Source organism: Rhincodon typus, chromosome 6 (genome assembly GCF_021869965.1).
Source record: "Rhincodon typus isolate 14 chromosome 6, sRhiTyp1.1, whole genome shotgun sequence".
Lineage (NCBI taxonomy): Eukaryota > Metazoa > Chordata > Chondrichthyes > Orectolobiformes > Rhincodontidae > Rhincodon > Rhincodon typus.
In genome coordinates this window covers 39,111,415-39,137,396 of record NC_063337.1, presented here as the reverse complement: position 1 = coordinate 39,137,396, position 25,982 = coordinate 39,111,415, and the positions used below count along the sequence as shown (strand labels likewise).

General features: G+C 41.3%; 1 protein-coding gene across 4 annotated transcripts in view; it reads left to right on the top strand.

Annotated features, from left to right (window-relative positions):
• Positions 1 to 25,982, top strand: part of zmym2 (zinc finger, MYM-type 2) — a 133,105-nt gene that overhangs the window by 65,583 nt on the left and 41,540 nt on the right. For all 4 annotated transcript variants that reach the window (XM_048597679.1, XM_048597680.1, XM_048597681.1 and 1 more), the window contains 6 exons: positions 1,680 to 1,792; positions 5,241 to 5,354; positions 6,030 to 6,180; positions 6,604 to 6,776; positions 7,924 to 8,089; positions 15,582 to 15,622. In XM_048597679.1, the coding sequence (XP_048453636.1) occupies positions 1,680 to 1,792; positions 5,241 to 5,354; positions 6,030 to 6,180; positions 6,604 to 6,776; positions 7,924 to 8,089; positions 15,582 to 15,622 (758 nt within the window). The remainder of the gene's footprint in view (positions 1 to 1,679; positions 1,793 to 5,240; positions 5,355 to 6,029; positions 6,181 to 6,603; positions 6,777 to 7,923; positions 8,090 to 15,581; positions 15,623 to 25,982) is intronic.

The window sequence follows — 25,982 nt, the reverse complement described above, 5'->3', positions numbered from 1 at the left end:
CTCTCCCTTTACCAGAACCTCAAAGCTCTCCTCTTTCACCACACTTTGATTGTATGCCTTTTCTCTCGAACCCTCTTACATTGCATCTGTTATTTTGCTAGCCTAAAGTTATCTACTTTGAGACAATTTTCTGTCGTGCAAATTACTGTTGCAATGCAAGTTGTGTTTAATACTTCAATTGTATTTAGGCTATAGAACCAACTAATACTGCACTATATTTATTCTGTTGTACTTTTGGATGGAATAATTAAAACGAGAAATTGTTTAGCCTATTTTATATAATTTGTTCAATAGGGGCATTAATATATTATTCCAGTGGTTCCTCAGTTAGTCCAATTATGTAAAGTGAGTCGGTTTACAATTTCATTCCTCATAGTTTAAAATAAAGAATAACTTCCCACTGAGCAAATAATAATTTCAATCACAAGGAATCCATATTGATTTCTCAATTGGAGAATAGAATTAGTGTGGGAGTAGAAATATAAGCCACACTCCTGTTTCTGATCACTCTTTAGTAACCTCTGTTGCTGGTTTGTCCAAACTGAAGCTCATCTTATATTGCAGCTTACTAGCAGTTTACAATACCCAAGTCTTAATTCTTGTACTTCCCAGGTAATGTTTGCTTGTTAAAATTATATGGATCAGTACAAAACAGATAAATTATTATTAAACAGTACAGTTACAAGTTTAAAGGATGTTGAGAAAAAATGTGTAATTCCAATTTTTAAAACATGAAAGCAATAAAAATTGGCTATCAATTTCAAAAGGATTAATTAAAAGGGATTAACCCCAAACGTTAGCTGTCTGAATGGTCAAGTACTTCAAGTAACGCAAATCCTTCATGTAGAGATTTTTTTTTGAACAATTCCATATGTTTCTTTTATTCATTCATCAGATGTGGGTGTCACTAGATAGGCCAGCATTTATTCCCCATTCCAAATTGCCACATCCAAGTGACGATGAGCTGCTTGCTTGAACAGCTGTTGTCCTTAGTGTGCTGGGGCACCCACATTGCTATTACTCCACAAGTGAAACATGCCTTGAATCTTAGCTTTTGGAATTTGTACCATAATTGTTTATATTTGCTCTTCAGTCCTCTATGAAAGACCACTCAAAGGACTGTTTAAAGAAACATTTGGACGTCCCTACTATGTGCATTGGATGAAATCAGGATTGGACTCAGCTGTGATCCTTGTCAAATAACATATTGTTGCTTGTTATTCTGAGCTTACCTCTCAGTTTTCCAATTTTCCTCTAATCTTAGATTGTGTGTTTTATTTACCAGTATTTCTTACCACTGACTGTTCAGGTCATTATCTCAGCTCCATCTCTTGCAGAATATGTGACCTTTTGCATGATATGCTGTATCTCATCATGCTTTATAAGCCTTTTGTATTCCTTTGTTTGGCATATCATAGCCAACAGCAACAGTTTTCCAGAATTTCTTGGTACCTTTTCCTGGTTAATCAAATTCTTTCAACTTTCTAGCCCTTTATTTCTCATAATGAATCAAAACAGGAGGTCTACCTGACATGTTCTTGCCAAAAGCTACATGAAGTAGAAATGAGCACATATTTGATAAATATTTAGTGTTACAATTATGATTTTGTAAGTATTTACAGTGAAGTCATCATGTTGCACCTTGAAATCTCACAGCAGTTTTGGTGGTCTTGTTTTAGGTATGGGATCTTGCCACTTCTGTAAAAGAAGTGCTTTGCCTCAATATCAAGCCACAATGCCTGATGGAAAACTGTACAACTTCTGCAGCTCTACCTGTGTGGCTAAATTTCAGGTTTTTATGTTTTGTTTTTGTTACTAAATTATTTACTATCAATTTGTAATTCATGTCTCATTATTGAAAGCTTGACGTAAGAGAACTATTTCAAAGATTGAGTAAGTTTTCAGTTTTGCCTTGCCTATGCAATACAAGAATAAATGTATGAATGTGCAGTTCAGCTACCGTCTATTACATCTGATACATAGTGTTCATGCTGAACTATTGACATTCAATTTACAAATAAATTTGAAATAGTTATTGCCCATAAATAGCAAATTGTGCATCAGCTGCACAGATTGTTTTGTTGTATATCTGTGATAAAGTGTGTTAATGTTATTGAAAGGATGCATCCAAGGTCTGGATCAGTGGTCTCCAACCTGTTGAAGCACAAGATAACTTTCGAATTTAAGTGCAATCCAAGATCTGCCCCAAAGAAGATATAGAATAAACAGTCATTTTTAATGCTATATAAATCTAAAACCAAGTATATATAAATATTCATTTTGTCTTCTACTCACCAAGCCTTTCTGACATCTGTGACTTCACATTGTCTGCCAGTGCCTTGAAGTCTGGATTGTAATTGCTAGTCATATGCAGTGATCAAATGGGTGTCTGTCAAGTGGATGCAAAAGATTAACTTGTTTATCTTCATTTGGGAGAATGCTACCTCACGGAGGTATGTGGAGTCAAAGTAAGCTTTTACTTTAAAAGCATGGGATGATGGTTTTGGGTATTTCTCTATTTGAGTCCTCAAAAATTGCTATCCCTTTATCAGCTGAATATCATCTTGTATTGTAATTATCTCCGTAACAACTTAACTGCTTTGTAAATCGAACATTTGATGGAATTTGGTCGCCAACCCACCAATGTCCGCTTGAAGGAATGGATTTGAGGCAACCGTGGCAATTTGTGTCATCACATCTAATTCCTGAAATTGCCTTGTGAAATCCTCTGTTCACTTCCTCAGGTACACATAAGTTTTCTGGGTAGAACCAGTTTTCTTTTGTCTTTGATTTCTTTTCTATTAGTTTCTCCAGACTTGAAGTCTTGCAGCGTTTTGTTGTTTAATTGGGAGTGCCACGGACGTAGTTTCAATTTGAATGCATTAACTGGACTGGTTATGTGTTAAGTTTCAATCCTGTCCCTGTAATTCACAATTCAGCTCATTCAATTTCAATGTTATGTCTGTAAGGAAGTCAAGAAACCATCCATTGTCTGACAGCTTATTGAGTACTTCATTCCTTGATTTAAAAAAAAATTATGCTTTTAGGCATCAGATCTAAAAGTCTTTGCAGGACTTTCCCTTGACTTAACCACCTCACATCTGCATGGAGCAGTAGTTCACCATAGGCAACATCAACTAGGATTTAAACAAGTAATGTTGAAGGCCTGTTGCACCAATCCAGTTTGTAGTCTTAACAACTGCTTTCATTACATGAGAAAATTTTAATAACTTGCTCATTGATGCGTCTAGTGGGTTTTGCAGTGAATATTGGCAAAGCAGGGGAAATCAGGATTATTTGTGCAAGATATGCGATAAAGGATGCATTTGCATCAAGCATGGATGGTGCACCACTGGTTATTATGGAAACCAGTTTCTTGATTGGAATGTTTTTCTCAAGCACATACCTTTTGAATTAATTGTAGGTATCCTCACCATTTATTCTTTCTTTAAGGGACCAAAGGGTGAGAAATCAAGCCTCTTTAGTCATTATAAACTTTAAAACCATATATGCAAAAATAAACAAACAAACAGCTGGGCAGTGGCAGTCATGTCAGTGAATTAATCAAACTGCAGTTTGAAGCATTGACAAACCTTCAGGTCCTCCGTAGCTGCTGAAAGATGTCTTTGGAGAAAAAAAAATTTGCCTTGCTGCTGTGCACCAAGTGACTTGCACTGGTATGTTGTTTGTTCATAAAGTCTTTAAGTAAAGAGTCAGCGGCCATAATCGCTGATTCTTTGATTACTTTGCCATCTGTGAATTAATTTTGTGTTTTGCCAGTAGATGGCAAAAGCGAAGTGATGTTTCAGTGCAAATCTTACCTCCTGTGCTTTCAAAACTGTCTTCAGCTCATCAACTCTTCATCCACAGCATGCTATTTAAAGGAAAACTGTTCTTGAATTTACTGTGCATCATTGTGTGATGTTGTTCCGAATTCTCCTTTTTACTTATTAATATATTTTGGTGATATATAAGTCAAACGCACTTATCTTTTACAGTTATGAGCAGAAATTCACTTTCCCTTTCTGCGTGGAAGTCGCAGACTTTTCATTTCTTTTGGGATTGTCGAAGATTAGCAATTATTATTGCTTCAATTTGTAGTTTGTTATGTTACTCTGCTGGTAATGCTGTAAGTAGGACTCTGGGTCCACGTCTTTGGAACGTCCTGAATGCTGATGGCTGTTTTCAAGTGTGGAGGCATGGGAGGCCACTTTTGTTGCCGCAATTTGTTCCTGGGACCCTTGGTTGTTTGTGTTGTTCAGGTATTGGAGTGGGGCACAGTAACATCCCCCGATACTTTTGTCCTGCGTGGCCCTATTAGACGAATAGCTGAAGGAAGAGAAACTGTAGGTCTATAGTGAGCACGCAGGTAAGTTGGACTAGTTGAGCTGCACTTGCAGATAATCCTTGAGGACATGATGGGCTGAATTGCCTCCTGTGTTTCTAGTACTGTAATATACTGGCTTCACACGTCAGTTCCTAGAATATTTCTTATTCATTTGTTTGCATTGCCATCAAAAAGTTTACTTTACCCAGCGATAATCTTACCTTTGGACCAAACTGAAACACAATACAGAAACATGGCAAGGCCTCTTAACAGTGTACACTTTTCTCTAGCCGTGCAACTTCTGGGAGCAGAAGTCATGTAATGACAACAGTCGACATGCATTTAGCAAGGGAATGCAGGCAGTGCAGTCAACAGTCAGAGATGGCTAGGTGAAGGATTGTGGGTTGGTGGTGAGATTGACTGCCAGAGACATGATGTTCGGCTAGTCAGCCATGATCTATGTGTTGGAGACCACTGATCTTGATAAATCATGCTGTGCCTGACATGAGCATACATTCAATGTTTCTTAGCATTTTAGATGCAGTTAAAGCACACCACTGTTGTATTTCCACTAAACAACCAATAGCTCCTAGGCATAGCTGAAGACTCTTATCCACTTTAGAATGTTACATTTGAAGCCTCTAATAAGCCTACAATGGCAGTAAGTTTGAACTTCAACCAGTCATTGCTATCATCTGGATTGATAGATCAGATGTTTAACAGTGGCCCGGCACTGGACTATTATTTTGTTATTTCTATCAACACAGTGGACCAAATGACCTAATTCTGCTCTTATAGTCTTATGGTCACAGGCTTCTGTTTGCATAGAGGCCAGGGCTCTTGAAAATACATCTGGAGAGAGTTGGAAGGAGTTATTAATGTGGGCATAATATTTATCATGATTATGCTTTAGTCTTACAGTGTACAAACAACAACAAATGGTCAGGTTGTTACAAGTGAGGTGCAACTGAAGTGTACCTACTGCAAAACTGGATTCAGTGCTAAGCCAGAACTATTGGAATGGGAGGTAAGCTGGAAATAGATTTTAATGTAAGTGCTGTAACTAGCTGCAGATGGTTTCTGAGTAGTATTATGGGACAGCCACTCTGATTTTCTTCAGGAATTCAAAAATGATAAATGAAAGTGAATTTATCTATATATGTGAAGAGATGTTTCATACCATGTGGACGCTGACTGGGAAGGATGAAGTAGGGTTAGAGTTGGGAAAGGGTAAAGACATATTTGGAGAGGGAAATACATGGAGAGTTTTTGATGGTTGTGTGAGAGTGGCAAGACAGACATTTCAAAAAATGAATTTACGAGGAGGAGGGCTAACATGGTTGACCTTTAGATTTATGAAATTAAATCAGGGTATTTATGAAATAAGTTCTAAAAACTACAACCTATTTTAACTATCCATCATGTATCCCCAAGCCCTTCACTTAGCTTTAAAATGATCTGTACCTTTTAAGGTAGTGAGAAAAATTGTTGGTGTGACAAATAGGAAAACAAAATCCAAGAAAACGCCCAAAAATTCTCAGACTGAAATTATGGAATCTTATTTAGGAAGACCATCAAGCACTGCCAAATATGATTTAAACATGGAATGTCAAAAGTACTTTCATCATAGCACCTTAGCTATTTTGATTAGTTTATTGCATAAAAAGAATGTAAATAAAAATGTAATTTATATTTTTTTCAGAACCATGTATTTCAGTTCTGCAGTAAAATGTGCTGTGAGGATTACAAGAAACTCCACTGCATAGTGTCTTACTGTGAATATTGTCAGGAAGAGAAAACTGTACATGAAACTGTGAAGTTCTCAGGAGTAAAGAAAGCATTCTGTAGTGAAGGTAGGATGTCTTACATGGTATGTAGCCTAAATTTGACGTAATGAGAAAAGTAATTTTGAACATTTTTCCCAATTTTCTGTTTGATTCGAATTGTTTTTTAATCTTGTATATTTAATATGAGAACATAGGGTCGGGAGTTGACCATTCACCCCTTGGATCAGTTTATTCAACATCAATAGCCTTTTGTGGAAAGAGTTCTGTGTAATTTATACATTTTATTGCAATTGATAAACCAAAGTGGAAGTGCATACTGCCAGGGCTGAAAAATCTTTAAAAAGACTAAGTAAAGATTTCATCTTTTGTGTGGGAAAATACCTTTATCTCTCTATGTAACCTATGAATGTGGGTTTTTAGCCAATTTTAAGTAACTTGCTTGTTTACATGAAAGGAAGATTGCTTAAAAATAATCAACTCGGTTTTCAGGCTGTAAGCTTCTGTATAAGCAGGACTTCGCAAAACGTTTGGGTCTGCGCTGTGTTACCTGCAGCTACTGCTCCCAGATGTGTAAGCGCGCAGCGGCTAAAGAAATTGATGGAAAAGCAAGAGATTTTTGTAGCGACGATTGTTGTAAAAAGTTTATAGACTGGTATTTTAAGGTTAGTGAAGTTTATTTTTTTACCTAGATTTTTTAAACATTTTTCCTTATGTCAAATTTACATTTATAATCAGAATTGCCACATGGATTGCAAACAGCTTATGCTGTTAAATCTAGTCCTTAATTTGTGTAACTGGCATATGATGGAATGAACATGGATAAACATTGTGGAGTAGATTAAGTAAAATGAACAGATGCAATGACCTTTGTAATGGTGATACAATCCTCAAGGATACAATTTTCACAATGATAATGTTACAAAATAAGAAGTGGGTAACTAGTTTTTATATGCTACATAAAAGCATAATCAGAACAAGATTTACTTTAACTAATCTATTTGCCACAGTGTCAATTCCATTTGTAATTGTCTGTAGCACAGCAAAGTAAGTTTAGTGAAGGTTGATATGTGTGTAATTTTCAAATGAATATACCTCTGCAGCTTTCATTTTCATATTCCCTTGTAAGTGGCATTTTAACATACAGATAAATGCATGGTACCGTAATAGGAATAGATGATAAATCAAAGGAAGCAATGTAATTTTTGTATATTTATGATATCTACAAACAGTTTGTTATTGCTTAGTTGCTTTTAGTAAGAATTTTATATTATGTATTTCTAATAAAGGCAATTTTCTTGAAAATATTTATCTAATTCTTGAAAGGTGGCTTACTTTACATAAAACTAGTCAGCAATATCATTACTTTAAATGTTAATTTTTTATCTAAGTATGATGTGGAGGTGCCGGTGTTGGACTGGGGTGGACATGGTCAAAAATCACACGATATCAGGTTATAGTCACTGACACTTGAAGAAGGAGCGAGACTCCGAAAGCTTGTGTCTTCAAATAAACCTCTTGGATTAAAGTCTGGTGTCATAGGATTTTTGACCTTATATAAGTATGATTTATGGAAAAATACAAACTAGATGTGTGACAAAGAAGGTTACCACTTGTGCCATTTAGACAAACTATTAGATGTGCAAAATGATTGGAGGTTTCAGTGGAATCTTTTAAGCAGATTGAAAATGAAACCAGCATTGTATCACAAGGTTGTTTGAAAGCATGGATGACCATATCTTTTAAGTAATTGCAGTGTAATTCAAAATTTTCAATTTTCCTGAATTAATTAATATCTTTTTTCATTTTTAGGCTGCAAGATGTGACTGCTGTAAAGCTCAGAGAGATTTGGCTGAATCAGTTCAGTGGCGGGGAGAAATGAAGCATTTTTGTAATCAGCAATGTCTCCTGCAGTTCTATTGTCAGCAAAATGAACCCAACATGTCTACACAAAAAGGTCCTGAAAATCTGAATATGGGTAAGCTCTTTCTTGAAAGAACATGTAATTGCACTCTATTCAGAGATATTTACTTATATTTGCAGTTGAATACTCCTGCCAGATTACAGTGCAAAATTGAGGTCAACCATTTAGATGTCAGCAGTCCACATTTACGATATTCTTAATTGCAGGGGTACAATCATTTGTCAGAGTTCGAGGGAAAGGTTAGTCAATTGCAATGTAACCAGTAATGTATTAGACTGTGTCTACTAACACCCAAGAGTGTGCATAGTAGAAGCAATAAATGTGGAACACTTTTCCGAAAAAAAATGTGATTATAAGCTAGCAAATTCACAAAAATGAAAAGAATTGAATGAAAGTATATATTGATACATGTAAAATAAAGTGTCAAGCAAAGTATTTTTAGCTCCATGGGTATGTGTCCAGGGCAGTTTTGCCCAGTGACAGACTGAGTTTGGTTTTTCAGTCAGGAACAACTGTGTATGTTCAGGAGTACTCAGCATAGTAACAACTTCTTGACTGATTCTGGGGAGAGTGTTTATAGCATTGTGTTTGGACGATACAGCAGAAACATCAGCATGAGAAAACATTTTCCCTCTCTGTCTCACCAATCTATGAGTGGAGAAGGTAAAGAACATTTCAACCAGCTAGCCATTCTGCAAATTACCTTTTCAAAAGGAAAAAGAGAAAAACAACCTTGAGGACCACTAAAAGGGTGAATCCTCAATTAGTGAATGAAAGGTTGAAAATCAATGTGTCCACAACCCGGAGTCCTCCTGGGATGTGTGTGTGGGGTATGTGTGTGTGTGCGTGCGTGCGTGTGTGTAAATTAGGACTTTGTGTTTCTGTTTTGCTATCAGTTAAAAATCATCTTTTTACAATAAGAGACAACAAGGTGCAGAGGTGGATGAACACAGCAGGTCAAGCAGCATCATAGGAGCAGAAAGGCTGACGTTTCGGGCCTAGACCCTTCATCAGAAATGGGGGAGGGGAAGGGGCTTCTGAAATAAATAGGGAGAGAGGGGGAGGTGGATAGAAGATGGATAGAGGAGAGGATAGGTGGAGAGGAAACAGACAGGTCGAAGAGGCGGGGATGGAGCCAGTAAAGGTGAGTGTAGGTGGGGAGTTAGGGAGGGGATAGGTCAGTCCAGGGAGGACGGACAGGTTAAGGGAGTGGGATGAGGTTAGTAGGTAGGAGATGGGGGTGGGGCTTGAGGTGGGAGAAGGGGAGAGGTGGGAGGAAGAACAGGTTAGGGAGGCAGGGATGAGCTGGACTGGTTTTGGGATGCGGTCAGGGGAGGGGAGATTTTGAAGCTTGTGAAATCCACATTGATACCGTTGGGCTGCAGGGTTCCCAAGCAGAATATGAGTTGCTGTTCCTGCAACCTTCGGGTGGCATCGTTGTGGCACTGCAGGAGGCCCAGGATGGACATGTCGTATGAGGAATGGGAGGGGGAGTTGAAATGGTTCGCGACTGGGAGGTGCAGTTGTTTATTGCGAACCGAGCATAGGTGTTCTGCAAAGCGGTCCCCGAGCCTCCGCTTGGTTTCCCCGATGTAGAGGAGGCCACACCGGGTACAGCGGATGCAGTATACCACATTGGCAGAGGTGCAGGTGAACCTCTGCTTGATGTGGAAAGTCTTCTTGGGGCCTCGGATGGGGGTGAGGGAGGAGGTGTAGGGGCAGGTGTAGCACTTCCTGCGGTTGCAGGGAAAAGTGCCGGGTGTGGTGGGCCTGGAGGGGAGTGTGGAGCGGACAAGGGAGTCACGGAGAGAGTGGTCCCTCCGGAAAGCAGATAAGGGTGGGGAGGGAAAGATGTCTTTGGTGGTGGGGTCGGATTGCAGATGGCGAAAGTGTCGGAGGATGATGCGTTGGATCCGGAGGTTGGTGGGGTGGTACGTGAGGACAAGGGGGATTCTTTTTTGGTTCTTATTGCGGGGACTTGATGTGAGGGATGAGTTGCGGGAAATGTGGGAGACACGGTTGAGGGCGTTCTCGACCACTGAGGGGGGGAAGTTGCAGTCCTTGAAAAACGAGGACAACTGAGATGTACGGGAGTGGAATGCCTCATCCTGGGAGCAGATGCGGTGGAGGCGAAGGAATTGGGAATAGGGGATGGCATTTTTGCAGGAAGGTGGGTAGGAGGAGGTGAATTCTAGGTAGCTGTGGGAGTCGGTGGGCTTAAAATGGATATCAGGTTCCAGCTGGTTGCCAGAGATGGAAACAGAGAGGTCCAGGATGGAGAGAGAGGTATTAGAGATGTCCAGGTGAACTTAAGGTTGGGGTGGAAGGTGTTGGTGAAGTGGATGAACTGTTCGAGCTCCTCATGGGAGCACGAGGCGGCGCCGATACAGTCATCAATGTAATGGAGGAAGAGGTGGGGTTTAGGGCCAGTGTAGGTACGGAAGAGGGATTGTTCCACGTAACCTACAAAGAGGCAGGCGTAGCTTGGGCCCATGCGGGTACCCATGGCCACTCCCTTTGTCTGTAGGAAGTGGGAGGAATTGAAAGAGAAATTGGTGAGGGTGAGGACGGGTTCGGCTAAGTGGATGAGGGTGTCAGTGGAGGGGGACTGGTTGGGCCTGCGGGACAGGAAGAAGCGGAGGGCCTTTAGGCCATCTGTAGGGGGAATGCAGGTGTATAGGGACTGGACGTCCATGGTAAAGATGAGATGTTGGGGACCGGGGAATTGGAAGTTCTGGAGGAGGTGGAGGGCGTGGGTGGTGTCGCGGACATAGGTAGGGAGTTCCTGCACCAACGGGGAGAAAATGGAGTCCAGATAGTTGGAGATAAGTTCGGTGGGGCAGGAGCAGGCGGAGACAATGGGCCGCAGGAAGTGCTACACCTGACCCCATATCTCCTCCCTCACCCCCATCCCAAGCCCCAAGAAGACTTTCCACATCAAGCAGATGTTCACCTGCACATCTGCCAGTGTGGTATACTGCGTCCGCTGTACCCGTTGTGGTCTCCTCTACATCGAGGAAACCAAGCGGAGGCTCGGGGACCGCTTTGCAGAACACTTACGCTCGGTTCGCAATAAACAACTGCACCTCCCAGTCGCAAACCATTTCAACTCCCCCTCCCATTCCTCAGACGACATGTCCATCCTGGGCCTCCTGCAGTGCCACAATGATGCCACTCGAAGGTTGCAGGAACAGCAACTCATATTCCGCTTGGGAACCCTGCAGCCCAACGGTATCAATGTGGATTTCACAAGCTTCAAAATCTCCCCTCCCCCTACCGCATCCCAAAGCCCGTCCAGCTCGTCCCCGCCTCCCTAACCTGTTCTTCCTCCCACCTATCCCCTCTTCCCACCTCAAGCCCCACCCCCATTTCCTACCTACTCGCGTCATCCGCCCTCTTGACCTGTCCGTCCTCCCTGGACTGACCTTTCCCCTCCCTAACTCCCCACCTACACTCACCTTTACTGGCTCCATCCCCGCCTCTTCGACCTGTCTGTTTCCTCTCCACCTATCCTCTCCTCTTCTGAGGAAGGGTCACTGGACCCGAAACGTTAACTCTGTTTTCTCCTCCACAGATGCTGCCAGACCTGCTGAGCTTTTCCAGCAACTTTGTTTTTGTTCCTGATTTACAGCATCCGCAGTTCTTTTGGTTTTTGTTTATGTCATTGCTGACTAATGTTACTCAATGCAACTCACATGAAAGCTTGTTGAACAGTGAAACAAAACTTGTAGGATCATGCAACACGAGGAGGTCATTCAGCCCAAAGTACTTGAGTTCTGAAGAAGGGTCGCTGGACCCAAAACATCAACTCTCCACATATGCTGCCAGACTTACTGAGTTTTTCCAGCAATTTCTGTTTTTGTTTTTGTTCCTGATCTCCATCTAATGCAGTTCTTTTGGGATTTTTTGATACTTATGCCATCTGTTGAAAAGATGTACTGTTTTTAATTAGGTTTTCCTGTATCTGTTCATTGCTGTGCAATGTTTTCCTTCTAAAAGGATATGCAGAATTTTCTTTTGAACATTATTAAATCTTTGTTCACCATCCTTTAGACAGTAAATGTCATAAATCTTGATTTTAAAAAAAATCTCCTCATTCCCCTTCTTTGTCAAATAGCTTAAATTTATATCATCTAGTTGCCCTTAAAACCTCTCATAGTTTTGAATACCTTAATTTCTCCTGATATAACAAGTGGTGTGCTACAGGGATCAATGCCGGGGACTCAACTTTTTATGATCTGGGTCTCCTGGTGCATGATTTGCAAAGGTTTGCATATGAATACAGTGAGTAATTAGGAAGGCTAATAGAATGCGATCATTTATTGTGAGGGGAACTGAATACAAAAGCAGAGATATTACGCTTCAATTATACAGGGCATTGATGAGACTACATCTGCAGTACTGTATACAACAGAGGTGGGAGCTCTTTTCCTATCAGGTAACAGTAACTAGAGAATAAAATCAATCGAAGGCCACACATGCAGAAAAATAATTTAGTTTTCTTTTTGAAAGAGAAAACACATGCATTCAATTCACCTTCTACTTTATTGCAGTGGTTGCAGATGTTTTGCCTTAGTGAGCGTTCTTATGTCTGTTGGTCATGAAGATGTTGCTAATCGCAACTGTTGTTCCAAATTCCTGCTTATTAATCTGGAAAAGAGGCAGCTCTTCGCTAATTTTTCTGTGTAGCTCTGAGCAGTGATACAGTTCTCAGTGCATGTCTCCTCAGGTTTGGAAGGTCAGTGGTATTTACATACATAAAAGCAAAATACTGCAGGTGCGCGAACTCTAAAACAAAAACAGAAAATGCTGGAGAAACTCAGCTAATCTGGCAGCATCTGTGCAGAGAGAAACAGAATTAAAGTTTCAAGTCCTGTGTAGAGTCATAGAAGTAAACAGCACAGAAGAAAACCCATTAGCCAAGAGTATGACTCTTCTTCAGAACTAAAAGGGTTTGGAATTTTTTAAAGTATATTTTTGACAGATGCGGTGGAGGGAAGAGATGATGTGGAGAGCAGTCCAAAGTACAAATGTGTTGTTAATGGTGGCGAAAGGAAAAAACAGATGTAAAATGGATATAAGTTAGGATGTGAAAGGGCGAGAATGGATCTTTTGAACTGAGAGCAAAGTAAATAACACAAAAACAAGTCAAGACTGTGATGTTGGGGGCAGAAGAGAGTAAATGTAAGAAAAATGGAGAACAGACATCATGCAGTCAACCTCTGAAGTCGTAGAATTCAGTATTAAGCCTTAGAGGCTGTAAACGCCTATGCAGAAAGAAGAGGTGTTTCTCAAACTTGTGTCATGCTTCTTTGGAACATTGCAGCAGGCCCAGGACAGAAATGTTAGCTTGAGAGCAAGGTGGTTTATTCAAATGGCAAGCAATTGGAAGGCTAAGGTCATTCCTATGGACACAGTGCAGTTGTTGCACAAAGCAGTCTCGCCAATGTAAAGGTGTCAGCATATAGCCTGTGTAAAATCAATAGAGGCAGATTACTATATTTGGGAGTATCTGTAGAGAGAAAGCAGAGTTAATGTTTCAAGTCCAGTGACCCTCCTTCACTAGACTCTGGAACGTTAACTCTCCTTTCTGTCCACAGATGCTGCCAAATCTGCTGAATTTCTCCAGCAATTTCTGTTTTTGTTTCAAAATACCAGCCTCTGCAAAACTTCTTATTTTACTGTATTTGGCCTTCAGTTCACTGTTACTTTACAGTTGGAAGTTTTCAGGTACATTGGCTGCTTTGACATCGAATTGTTTGGCAAAGTATTTAATTAGAGTTGTTTTATTGTTAGGCATTAAAACATGCACAAAATTTCTGTAGCTAATTTTCACACACACCTCTGTGTACTGCTCTGTTGTTGTGAGGTTTTTTTCCATGGAGGCTAGGAAAATGCACTGCGTTAGCTTTCTCCAGCTGCATTTGCGAGAGCTTTAATTTGGCTTCAAATGATTTCACGTGTGAAAGGAGAGAAGTAAGAAACTGATTAGGCCCTTGCAATTTGATATTGAACTTAGTTGGGTACTGCATAATGTCAACTATGAATGCTAAGTCACACAGTCAGTTGTGATCACTCAACTCAGCCACAAGTTTTCCCTTCCTGTCCATGAAAGTTTTCACTTCGTTCCTCAGTTTATTAAACCATATCAGCATACTCCCCTAGCCGATCTTCCTTATTTCACAATAGCAAAATAAACCACTGTTTTCTGATCAAATGTCTTTCAGTAACTCTTTAAACAGATGACTGTTTAATTCTCTGCTGAATAAAGTTAATGCTTCAAAATAATTGACACGTATGTTCCTCGGCCCAAGGATTGCGCACATAAATTCTCTTGATGAATGAAGCAGTGGCATACAATTCAATAAATTGGATCAAGGTTGAGTGATCTGTTTCTTTCTTTACTATAAAAATTAATCCCTTTTGAGATCCAAGCCTGACTGGATCCCTGTAAAAACATTTAATTTTTCAAAAGATAACTGAAGCACGTGCACTGCCACTGTAACCCTTCCAAAAATATCTTATGGTGGTGCCATGCATTGCTACTAAGGGGCAATAAGGGGACACATAAAATCCAGACATATCCACTGGTGGAGGTGGAAGACAGTTAATGGTGCCTTAAGAGCTTAATTGCATCTTTGAATGCCTCCTAGGCTGATTTTGAACTCTCTCATGCTTTCACTGTCTTGCGTCATAGTTCAGAGAGTCCTAGTTTCAGGATTCTCTTAAGATTAACATGCAGGTTCATTTGGCAGTTAGTAAGGCAGATGAAATGTTAGCATTCATTTCAAGAGAGCTAAAATACGAAAGCAGAGAGGTACTGCTCTGCATAAAGCTCTGGTCAGACCACATTTGGAATATTGTGAGCTGTTTTGGGCCCCATATCTAAGGAAGGATGTGCTAGTGTTGGAGGGGTTCCAGAGGAGGCATACAAGAATGATCATGGGGATGAAGGACTTGTCATATGAGGAAAGGTTAAGGATTCCGGATCTATACTCGGAGTTGAGAAGGATGGAGTAGGGGGAATCTGATTGAAATGTACAGAATACCAAGAAACCTGGATAGAGTGGATGTGGTGAAGATGTTTCCACGAGTAGGAGAGACTAGGACCCGAGGGCATAGCCTCAGAATGAAGGGACGACCCTTTAAAACCAAGATGAGAAATTTCTTTAGTCAGAGCGTGGTGAATTTGTGGAACTCATTGCCGCAGATGGCTATGAAGGCCAAGTCATTGAGTGTCTTTAGGACAGAGATAGATAGCTTCTTGATTAGTAAGGGGATCAACGGTGAAAGCAGGAGAATGGGGTTGAAGAACATATCAACCATGATAGAATGACAGAGCATACTTGTTGGGCTGAATGGTCTAATTCTGTTCCTTATCTTAGGATTTTATGACTTTGCTGTTCTTTGAATAATGTTGATGTGAAACAAATGTTCCTTGTATTTCAGAAAAGAGTTAACTGAAAGACATTTGATGTAGAGTTTTCTCACATTTGATTGAATTGTTTCATTTAACTTACTAATTAAGTATTGTTTCACTTTTCAGTTTCAGATCAAAATGTTCAGACCCAGGTTTTTAAAGTCACGGTATGTATTGTCTAAATTAATAAATTTTATATCTAATGGTATTTCTATCTTTACCCTGCATACCTGCATTATTTAAAAAGCCAGTTCAGGAACAATGGGCTGAATAATGTCATTGCCCTACACACTCACTGCATTTTCCATGTGTTTTTGAAACAACAGTTAAATGAACTTTCCTTCCTCACCATGCTGGTTGAAAACTCTGCTAATGGGTTATCTGCTACTGTCTATTGCAAGCTATTTTCACTGGTGAATACAAACATTGGATTCCTATAGCTCCATGCACTGCAAGATTGGCCTAATGGCAACATCCTAAATAGGGCACATCAAAGCTATCATGCAGAATAGTACCAAACCCAACAAGGTCATTGCTCGCTGTACACTGCACAAACGCATGACCCAAAGGCTGTTATTTTTGGAGGCTAAAACTGTTTAATCAACCTCAAATTACTCAAAACAGTGTCACAGAATTTTGAATAACTAGTAAAACTAGTCATTTCAAGCTGTGGCTATGTAATAATGACATTAGTGGTATTCTTCATCAACAGAACAAAACTCAGAACATGGTGCCCATGCATAGGTGTGATTCTGCAATTGGACAACACAATCTATTGTGCTATGCATCCAACATCCAATTTAAAATGATCAGTCTAGCTTGCAATATGGCTCATTTATGGTTGCTGGAAGCAAGCATATATTTATGTCTAAGGCCCAGCCTTCTGTGCAGGCAAAAGGAATTTGTCTGGGCACTACACCTTTTCAATTAAAACAAAAGCCTCAGGGTAACTCTTCTCCATGGCAACACTTCAGCACCCAACTTCTCATGAATTATAAATTGTTGTTCCCTTTGAAAACTGGCATTCTGTCCTGAGTGGAAGATGAAAATCTTCAACAGCTTGCACTGATCCTGTTCTATACCACTAAGAGTCTATTTCAATGCATTGTGGCTCTGAATTTTATGAACATTTTAGCATAATATGACAATTTGAATGTTAAATTCATGAAAGAAAATTTTGATAAGAACTGGATTAGATATGCCCCACATTATAAGATAACCCTGTAAACAATATGCTCACGACTAAGCACTTTCTCAGTTTTGCAAATAATAATTGGTACTTCTTTTTAAACAACTTTACTGTTTTTTTTAGCATTAATAACCTGGGTAAAAGCAATGAATTCCAAACAACCTCAGTGAATTAGAAAAATGAACAAAAAAATTAGTTACTTGAAATATTTTTTCATTTTTAATATTTTCACAGGCTGTGGATGTTGCTCATTCAGTTGTTTATTATCCTAAGGTTTGCAGTGAACAGACTTCTTGAATTGATGCAGTCCATGTGATGTAGTTACACTAACAGTTTGGGAAGGAGTTCCAGGATGTGCATCCAGCAACAGTGAAAGAACAGTGATACAGTTCCATGGCACAGTGTTGTGTGATTTGGAGGGGATCTTGCAGCTGGTGGTGCTCCTATGTATCTGCTGTCCTTGTCCTTCTAAATGGCAGTGCTTGTAGGCTTGGAGGGTGCTATTGAAAAAGACTTGATGAGTCTTATCTGGCTGGCCAGATTAGGTTCTGATCAGTGGCAACCACATAGGGATTCAGTGATAGCTTGGATGTCAGCCGGAGCTTTTTCAATTCCCTGTTGGATACAGTCATTGCCTGACAATGTATGGTGCAGTGACTTGTCACTTATTAGCCTGAATATTACGTACGTCTTGCCACAGAGGACATGAACGAGTTCAGTATCTGAGGAGTTGCAAATGTTACTGAACATTGTGTAATCATCAATGAACATCCTCATTTCTGACCTTATGATGGAGGAAGGATCATTGGTGATGCAGCTGAAGGTGGTTGGACCTAGGCCACCACCCTGAAGAACTCCTGCAGAGCTGTCCTGCTGATTTGTTTGATTTCCAACTGCAGCAACTACCTTTTTGTGATAGGTATGACTCCAACCAGCAGAGAATTTCTGCCCCGATTCCCATTGACTCCAATTTTGCTAGGACTCCTTGATGCCCCATTTTGTCAAGTGTTTTATTTATTTCAAAAGCAATTGTTCTCCCTCATGATTAGAGTTCATCTCTTTTATCTAAGTTTGAACCCAGGCTATAGTGAGGTCAGGAGTTGAGTGGCCTTGATGAAACTCAAACTATGGATTATTGCTCTATAGGTGTTGCTTGAAAGCACTGTCGAAAACACCTTTCATTGCTTTGTTGATGATCAAGCATAGAGGGAGATTGTTGGTGGATAGTTAGCCCAATTGGAATTGTCCAGCTTTTTGTGTATAGGACGTACCTGGGCAAGATTTCATGTTGTCTGTTAGATGCCAGTGTTGCAGCTGTACTAGAGCAGTCTGGCTTGAGTTGCGGCTAGTTCTGGAATACACGCCATCTTAGAATCATACAGGTCTACAGCACAGAGAAATACACTCCAACTCACCAAATTTCCGCAGTTAGACATGATACCATTGCCACAATAAAGTTGGGTCTCATAACCTTTGCTGTATTCATTGGCTTCAGACATTTTTTGATATCTCATAGAGTGAAACAAGTTGGCTAAAGATTGACATCCATGATGTGTGGACCTCAGGAGGAAGCAGAGATAGATTATCCACGGAGCAGTTCTGACTGAAACTGTTTGTGAATGCTAGAGCCTTGTCTTTTCCATGATGTGCTGAGTTCCAACATCAGTGAGGATGGAGAACTTTGTGGAGACTCCCACTGCAAGTGGTTGTTTAATTGTCCACCATCATTCACAACTGAATGTGACAGGACTACAGAGCTTCAATCTAATCCATTGGTTATGGAATCTCTTAGCTGTAGGGTTCTACCACATTCTAATTCTACTGTATGACATATGAACATACAAATTAATAGTAGCAACAGGCCACTAAGCCGTTCTGAGCTTCCTCTGCAGTTCAGAAGGATCATGGCAGTTCTAATTTTAACCTTAAGTTCATATTCCTGCATACCCTGAAAACCTTTCACTCCTTTGCACATGAAGAAGCTGTCTACCTCTACTTAAAAATATTTTCAAAGATTCTACTGCCTTTTGAAGAAAAGGGTTCCAAAGACACTCAACCCTCTGAGAGAAAAAAATCCTCCTATCTATTAAATTGGTGACCCCTTATTTATAAATATTGTACCCTACTTCCAGATTCTCTTACCAGGGGATATATCCTTTCCACATCCTCACTGTCAAGTTCAGTTCAGTTCCACCCTCGGGCAACTGTCTGTGTGGAGTTTGCACATTCTCCCCATGTCCGGGTGCTTCAGTTTCTTCCCACAGTCCAAAGATGTGCAGTTTAGTTTGATTGACCATACTAAATTGCCCATAGTGTCCAGGGATGTGCAGGCTAGGTGGGTTAGCCATGGGGAAGGCAGGGTTACAGGGAGAAGTTGGGACGCTCTTCAGCAGGACAGAGTGGGCTCGATGGGCTGTATGGCCTGCTTCCACAATGTAAGGATTCTATGATCTATGAAGTCCCTTCAGGCCCTTGTATGTTCCAATCAAGTCACCTCCAACTCTTATGAACTTCAATGGGTACAAGCCTGTTTTACCTCTCATTACCTCATTAGACAATCCACCCATTCCAGGTATTCGTCCAGTACATCATTTCTGAACTGCCTCCAACACATTTCAGCCCTTCCTTATATAGGCAGACCAGTGCTGCGCAAATTACTCCAGCTGTAGTCTCATCAATGCTCTAAATAACCAAGGCATAAATAAACAATAACATTCTATTTACTTTCCTAATTATTGCTGTACCTGAATACTGATCTTGTATGAATCATGCACTTGGTTACCCAGATTCCTCTGCGTGTCAGATCTGCAATCTCTCACCATTGAGAGAATATGTTTCCTCCCAAAATTAACAATTTCACATTTTCTCATATTACACTTGATTTGTCAGATTTTTGCTTATTTGCCAAAGCTATCTATATCCTTTTCTAACCTCCCTATTTCCTCTTCAGATCTTATTTTCCTTCACAAGATCATAAGAAATAGAAACAGGAGTGGGCCATTTGTCCCCTTGAATCTACTCTGCCATTCAGTAGGATCATGGTGAATCCGACAGTCCACACGTCTACTTTCCTGTTTTTTGCACATAATTCTTGACTCATTATTGATCAAGAATGGGTCTTTCTATCTCTTGCTCAAATTTACACAAGGACTCTGCCCCAACAGTCCTCTATGGCAAGGAGTGTCAAAGACTCAACCTTCAGAAAAAATTCCTCCTCATTTCAGTCTTAAATTGTCGTACTTTTATTCTGACACTATGTTCTTGATTGTCACATGCAGGAGAAACATCCTGTCAGCATTAACGCTGTCAAGCCCCTCAAACATCCTAGATATTTCAATGAGTTAACCTTTCATTCTTTTAATCTCCAGTGAGTAGAGTCCCAACCTGCCTCCAATGAGGAACTTGATACCTTTCCTTAAATAAGGGGACCAAAACTGCTCAATAGTACTCCAGATGCAATTTTATTGGCACCTTGTATAGTTGCTGTAAGACTTTCCTACTCTAATACTGTAACCCCCTTGATATAAAGGCTAATTAACCTTCCTGATTACCTGCTGCACCTATATGCTAGCTTTCAGTGTTTCGTGCCCCCAAGTCTCTCTGTATTGCAGCTTCTCTCCATTTGAATAACACTCTTCAGTTCTTTTGTTCTCCCTTGCAAAGTTTTTTTTTTATTAATTCACGGGATATGGGTGTCACTGCCGTGGCTGGCATTCATTGCTCAGAGAGCAGTTCAGAGCTAACTACATTGCTGTGGTTCTGGAGTCACATGTAGGCCAAACCAGGTAAGGATGACAGTTCCCTTCCCTAAAGGAATTAGTGAACCAGATGGGTTTTTCTGATAATGGATTCATGGTCATTATTAGACTCTTAATTCCTAATTTTTATTGAATTCAACTTCAATCATCTGCCCCGGTGGGATTTAAACCCGGGTCCCCAAAACATTAACACCACTGCAATAACACCACTAGGTCATCACTTCACATTTTCCCGTTATATGCTCCATTTGACAACTTTTTGCCCAATTACTTAACCTATTACTATCTCGCCTCAAACTGTTTGTATCCCTATCGCAACCTGCTATTTCCATCTATTCGTGTGTTGTCAGCAAAGTTGGCTACAATACACTCACATATTAATTGTAAATAATTGTGGTCCCAGCACTGATCCCTGTGAAACTCCACTGGTCACAGGTTGCCAACCGAAAAGGAACTCCATATCCCCACTCAGTGTTTCCTGCCCATTAGCCAATTCTTTATCCATTGCCAATATACTTTTATTTTGTTTGTTTTATACATTTGTGGGGTGTGGGCACCGCTGGCTGGCCAGAATTTCTTGCCCATCCCTAGTTGCTCTTGAGAAGGTGGTGGTTAGCTGCCTCTTTGAACCGCTGCAGTCCTCCTGCTGTGGGTTGACCTACAATGCTATTAGGGAGGGAATTCCAGGTTTTTGACCCAGCGACAGTGAAGGAGCGGTGATACATTTCCAAGTCAGGATGGTGAGTGACTTGGAGAGGAACTTGCAGATGATGGTGTTCCCATATATCTGCTCCCCTTGTCCTTCTAGATGGAAGTGGTCGTGGGTTTGGAAAGTGCTGTCTGAGGATCTTTGGTGAATTTCTATAGTGCATCTTGTAGATAGTACACACTGTTGCTACTGAGCATCGATGGTGGAGGGAGTGAATGTTCGTAGATGTAGTGCCAATAAAGTGGGCTGCTTTGTCCTGGACGGTGTCAAGCTTCTTGAGTGTTGTTGGGGCTGCACTCATCCAGGCAAGTGGGGAGTATTCCATCACACTTCTGACTTGTGCCTTGTAGATGGTGGATAGGCTTTGAGGAGTCAGGAGGTGAGTTGCTCGCTGCAGTATTCCCAGCTTCTGGCCTGCTCTTATAGCCACTGTGTTAATGTGGTGAGTCCAGTTGAGTTTCTGGTCAATGGTAACCCCCAGGATGTTGATAGTGGGGGATTCAGTGATGGTAACACCATTGAATGTCAAGGGACAGTGTTAGATTGTCTCTTATTGGCGATGGTCATAGCCTGGCATTTGTGTGGCACGAATGTCACTTGCCACTTGTCAGCCCAAGCCTGGATATTATCCAGATTTTGTTGCATGTGAACATGGACTGCTTCAGTATCTGAGAAGTCACGAATGGTGCTGAACATTGTGCAATCATCGGCGAATATCCCCACTTCTGACCTTATGACGGAGGGAAGGTCATTGATGAAGCAGCTGAAGACGGTTGGGCCTAGGACACTACCCTGAAGAACTCCTACAGAGATGTCCTGGAGCTGGGATGATTGACCTCCCACAAGCACTACCACCTTCCTATGTGTCAGGTATGACTCCAACCCCCAGAGCGTTTGCCCCCTGATACCCATTGATTCCAGTTTTGCCAGGGCTCCTTGATGCCACACTCGGTTGAATGCAGCTTTGATATCAAGGGCTGCACTCTCACCTCACCTCTGGAATTCAGCTCTTTTGTCCATGTTTGAATCAAGGCTGTAATGAGGTCAGGAGCTGAGTGGCCCTGGTGGAACCCAAACTGGGCGTTGCTGAGCAGGTTATTTCTGAGCAGGTGCTGCTTGATATCACTGTTGATGACACCTTCCATCACTTTACTGATGATCGAGAGGAGGCTGATGGGGTGGTAATTGGCCGGGTTGGATTTTTCCTGCTTTTTGTGTACAGGACATACTTAGGCAATTTTACACACTGTCGGGTAGATACCAGTGTTGTAACTGTACTGGAACAGCTTGGCTAAGGGAGTGGCAAGTTCTGGAGCACAAGTCTTCAGTACTATTGCCGGAATGTTGTCAGGGCCAGTAGCCTTTGCAGTATCCAGTGTCTCCAACCATTTCTTGATATCACGTGGAGTGAATCGAATTGGCTGAAGACTGGTATCTGTAATGCTGGGGACCACTGGAGGAGGCCGAGATGGATCATCCACTCGGCACTTCTGGCTGAAGATTGCTGCGAATACTTCAGCCTTATCTTTTGCACTGATGTGCTGGGCTGTTCCATCATTGAGGATGGGGATATTTGTGGAGCCTCCTCCTCCAGTGAGTTGTTTAATTGTCCACCACCATTCACTACGGGATGTGGCAGGACTGCAGAGCTTAGATCTGATCCGTTGGTTGTGGGATCGCTTAGCTCTGTCTATCGCTTGCTGCTTTTGCTGTTTGGCGTGCAAGTAGTCCTGTTTGGTGGCTTCACGAGGTTGATACCTCATTTTCAGGTATGCCTGGTGCTGCTCCTGGCATGCCTTCCTGCACTCTCCATTGAACCAGGGTTGATCCCCTGGCTTGATGGTAATGGTTGAGTGGGGTCTGTGCCGGGCCATGAGGTTACACATTGTGCTGGAATACAATTCTGCTGCCGTTGATGGCCCACAGCGCCTCATGCATGCACTGTCTTGAGTTGCGAGATCTGTGCGTACTCTGTCCCATTTAGCATAGTGATGGTGCCACACAACACGATGGAGGTGGTTCTCAATGTGAAGGCGGGACTTTGTCTCCACAAGGACTGTGAGATGGCCACTCTGACCGATAACTGTCATGGACAGATGCAACTGCAGCTGGCAGATTAGTAAGGATGAGGTCAAGTATGTTTTTCCCTCTTGTTGGTTCCCTCACCACCTGCCACAGACCCAGTCTAGCAGCTATGTCCTGTAGGACCCGACCAGCTCGATCAGTAGTACTGCTGCTGAGCCACTCTTGGTGGTGGACATTGAAATCCCCCAACCAGAGTACATTTTGTGCCCTTGCCATCCTCAGTGCTTCCTCTAAGCGTTGTTCAACGTTGAGGAGTACTGATTCAACAGCTGAGGGAGGACGGTATGTGGTAATCAGCAAGAGGTTTCCTTGCCCACGTTTAACTTGAAGCCGTGAGACTTCATGGGGTCCGAAGTCAATGTTGAGGACTCCTAGAGCAACTCCCTCCCAACTGTATACCACTGTGCCGTTCCCTTTGCTGGGTCTGTCCTGCCAGTGAGACAGGACATATCCAGGGATGGTGATGGTGGTTTCTGGAACATTGTTTGTAAGGTATGATTCTGTGAATATGACCATGTCAGGCTGTTGCTTGACTAGTCTGTAAGACAGCTCTCCCAATTTTGGCACTAACCCCCAGATGTTAATGAGGAGGACTTTGCGTGGTCAACAGGGCTATTTCTGCCATTGTCTTTTCCGGTACCTAGGTCGATGCCAGGTGATCCGTCCAGATCCATTTCTTTGAGTCTTTGTAGCGATTGATACATCTGAGTGGCTTGCTAGGCCATTTCAGAGGGAAGTTGAGAGTCAGCCACATTGCTGTGGGTCTGGAGTCTACCTTCAACACTTTGGGCTCTTACTTTATGACTTGACCTGGAGTGGGTTACCTTATTGAAAGCCTTCTGGAAGTCCAAATACAACACATCTACTGGCTCAGTGAACAAGAACTGCAAATGCTGGAGTCAGAGATAACAAAGTGTGGAGCTGGAGGAAAACAGCAGGCCAGGCAGCATCAGAGGAACAGGATTTTCTGAAGAAGGGTCCTGACCCAAAACATCAGCTTTCCTGTTCCTCTGATGCTGCCTGTCCTGCTGTGTTCTTCCAGCTCCACACTTTGTTACGTCTGCTGGCTCCCCTCTATTTACTCTTGTTGAGACCACCTTGAAGAACTTAAATAAATTAGTCACATATGATTTTCCTTTCATGAAGCTATGTTGGCTGTGCTTGATTAGATTATGATTTTCCAAACGTTCTGCTATTACTTCTTTAACAACTGATTTCAATACTTTCCAACAATAGATGTTAGGCTAATCTGCTTGTGGTTACCCGCTTTTTACCTACTCCTCTCCACTTTGAATAGGGGTGTCATATTAACAGTTTTTCAGTCCTCTAGTACTTCTCCAAATTGCAACAATTTTTGAAAAATTACAACCAATGCATCTATTTCTGTAGCTATCTCTTTTAGCCATCAGGACCAAGGGAATTATCGGCCTTTAGCCCCATTGTTTTGTCTAATACTGCTTCTTTAGTGATGGTACTTTAATTCTTGCTTCATGTTCTTTAGTATAATGGGATGTTCAAAGTATCTTCCAGTGTACAAACTAATGCGAAATATCTGTTTAACTATTCTGGCATTTCCATGTTCACCAAAACTGCCTCCCCAGATTCATTTTCTAAGAGGTCTGTGGTCAGTTTGACCCCTGTCTTCCTTTTTATATATTTAAAGAAATTCTTATTATCAGTTTTTATATTCCTCACTTGTTTGCCCTCGCAGTTTATTTTCTCTGTCTTTATTATCATTTTAGTCCTCCTTTACTAAATTCTGAATTTGTCCGAAGCTTTGGAGCTATCACTGATTTTGGCCTCCTTATATGCTTTTACTTTCAACTTATTACTTCCTTAGTTAGCCATATTTGGTTTATCCCTCTCTTAGAATCTTTCCTCTTTACGGAGAGGTATTTTTGCTGAGAGTCATGAATTACCTCCTTAAATGTCTGCCAATGCTTGCTTACTGTCATTCCTGCTAATCTATCCACCCAGTCCACCTTCAGCTAACTCTATCGTCATTTCATTGTAATTCCCTTTATTTAAGTTAAACACTGTTATCTCCAACCCATGTTTCGCATTCTTGAATTAAATATTAGATTCTATCATGTTATGATCACTGCTTCTTAGAGGATCTTTTGTTTTAGATTCAATCTCTTCTTCAAACAGTGATTAAAATTCAAATGCATGCATGTAGTGCTGTGTTGTTGCTTTACTAGGTTGACACCTCATTTCTAGGTATGCCAGACCTGCTCATGACCTAGCCTCCTGCACACTTCATTGACCCAAGGTTGATACCCTGGCTTGAGGTGTGAGGGGATATACCAGGCTTCGGAATGTGGTTGAAATGTGCATGTTGGCCCACTGTGCATTCTAGGTGCCTGGTTCTGTGTTGCTAGATCTTTTCAATGCCATTGAAATGGTGGTAGTGCTGCACAACACAATGGAGGGTAATTTCAATATGAAGATGGAGCATTGTTTCTGCATGGACTAAAGTAATCACTCTGGCCAGTTCTGCCATGAATTGCTGCATGTGCAGTGATAGATTGGTGAGAATGAGATCAATCTGCTTTTGTCCCTCTTGTACACTCCCTCATCACTTGCCACTGACTCATTCTAGTAGCTCAATCAGTGGTAGTGCTCCCACCTTTTTTGTTAATAAATGTATGAACTTGCTCATGCAAAGCATGTTTTGTGTCCTTGCCACCCTCAGTGCTTCTTCCAAGTAATGTTCAACCTTACTGATGTTGCTGCTGATTCATCAGCTGAGGCGCACAGTAGATGGTAATGACACAAGACTTAGT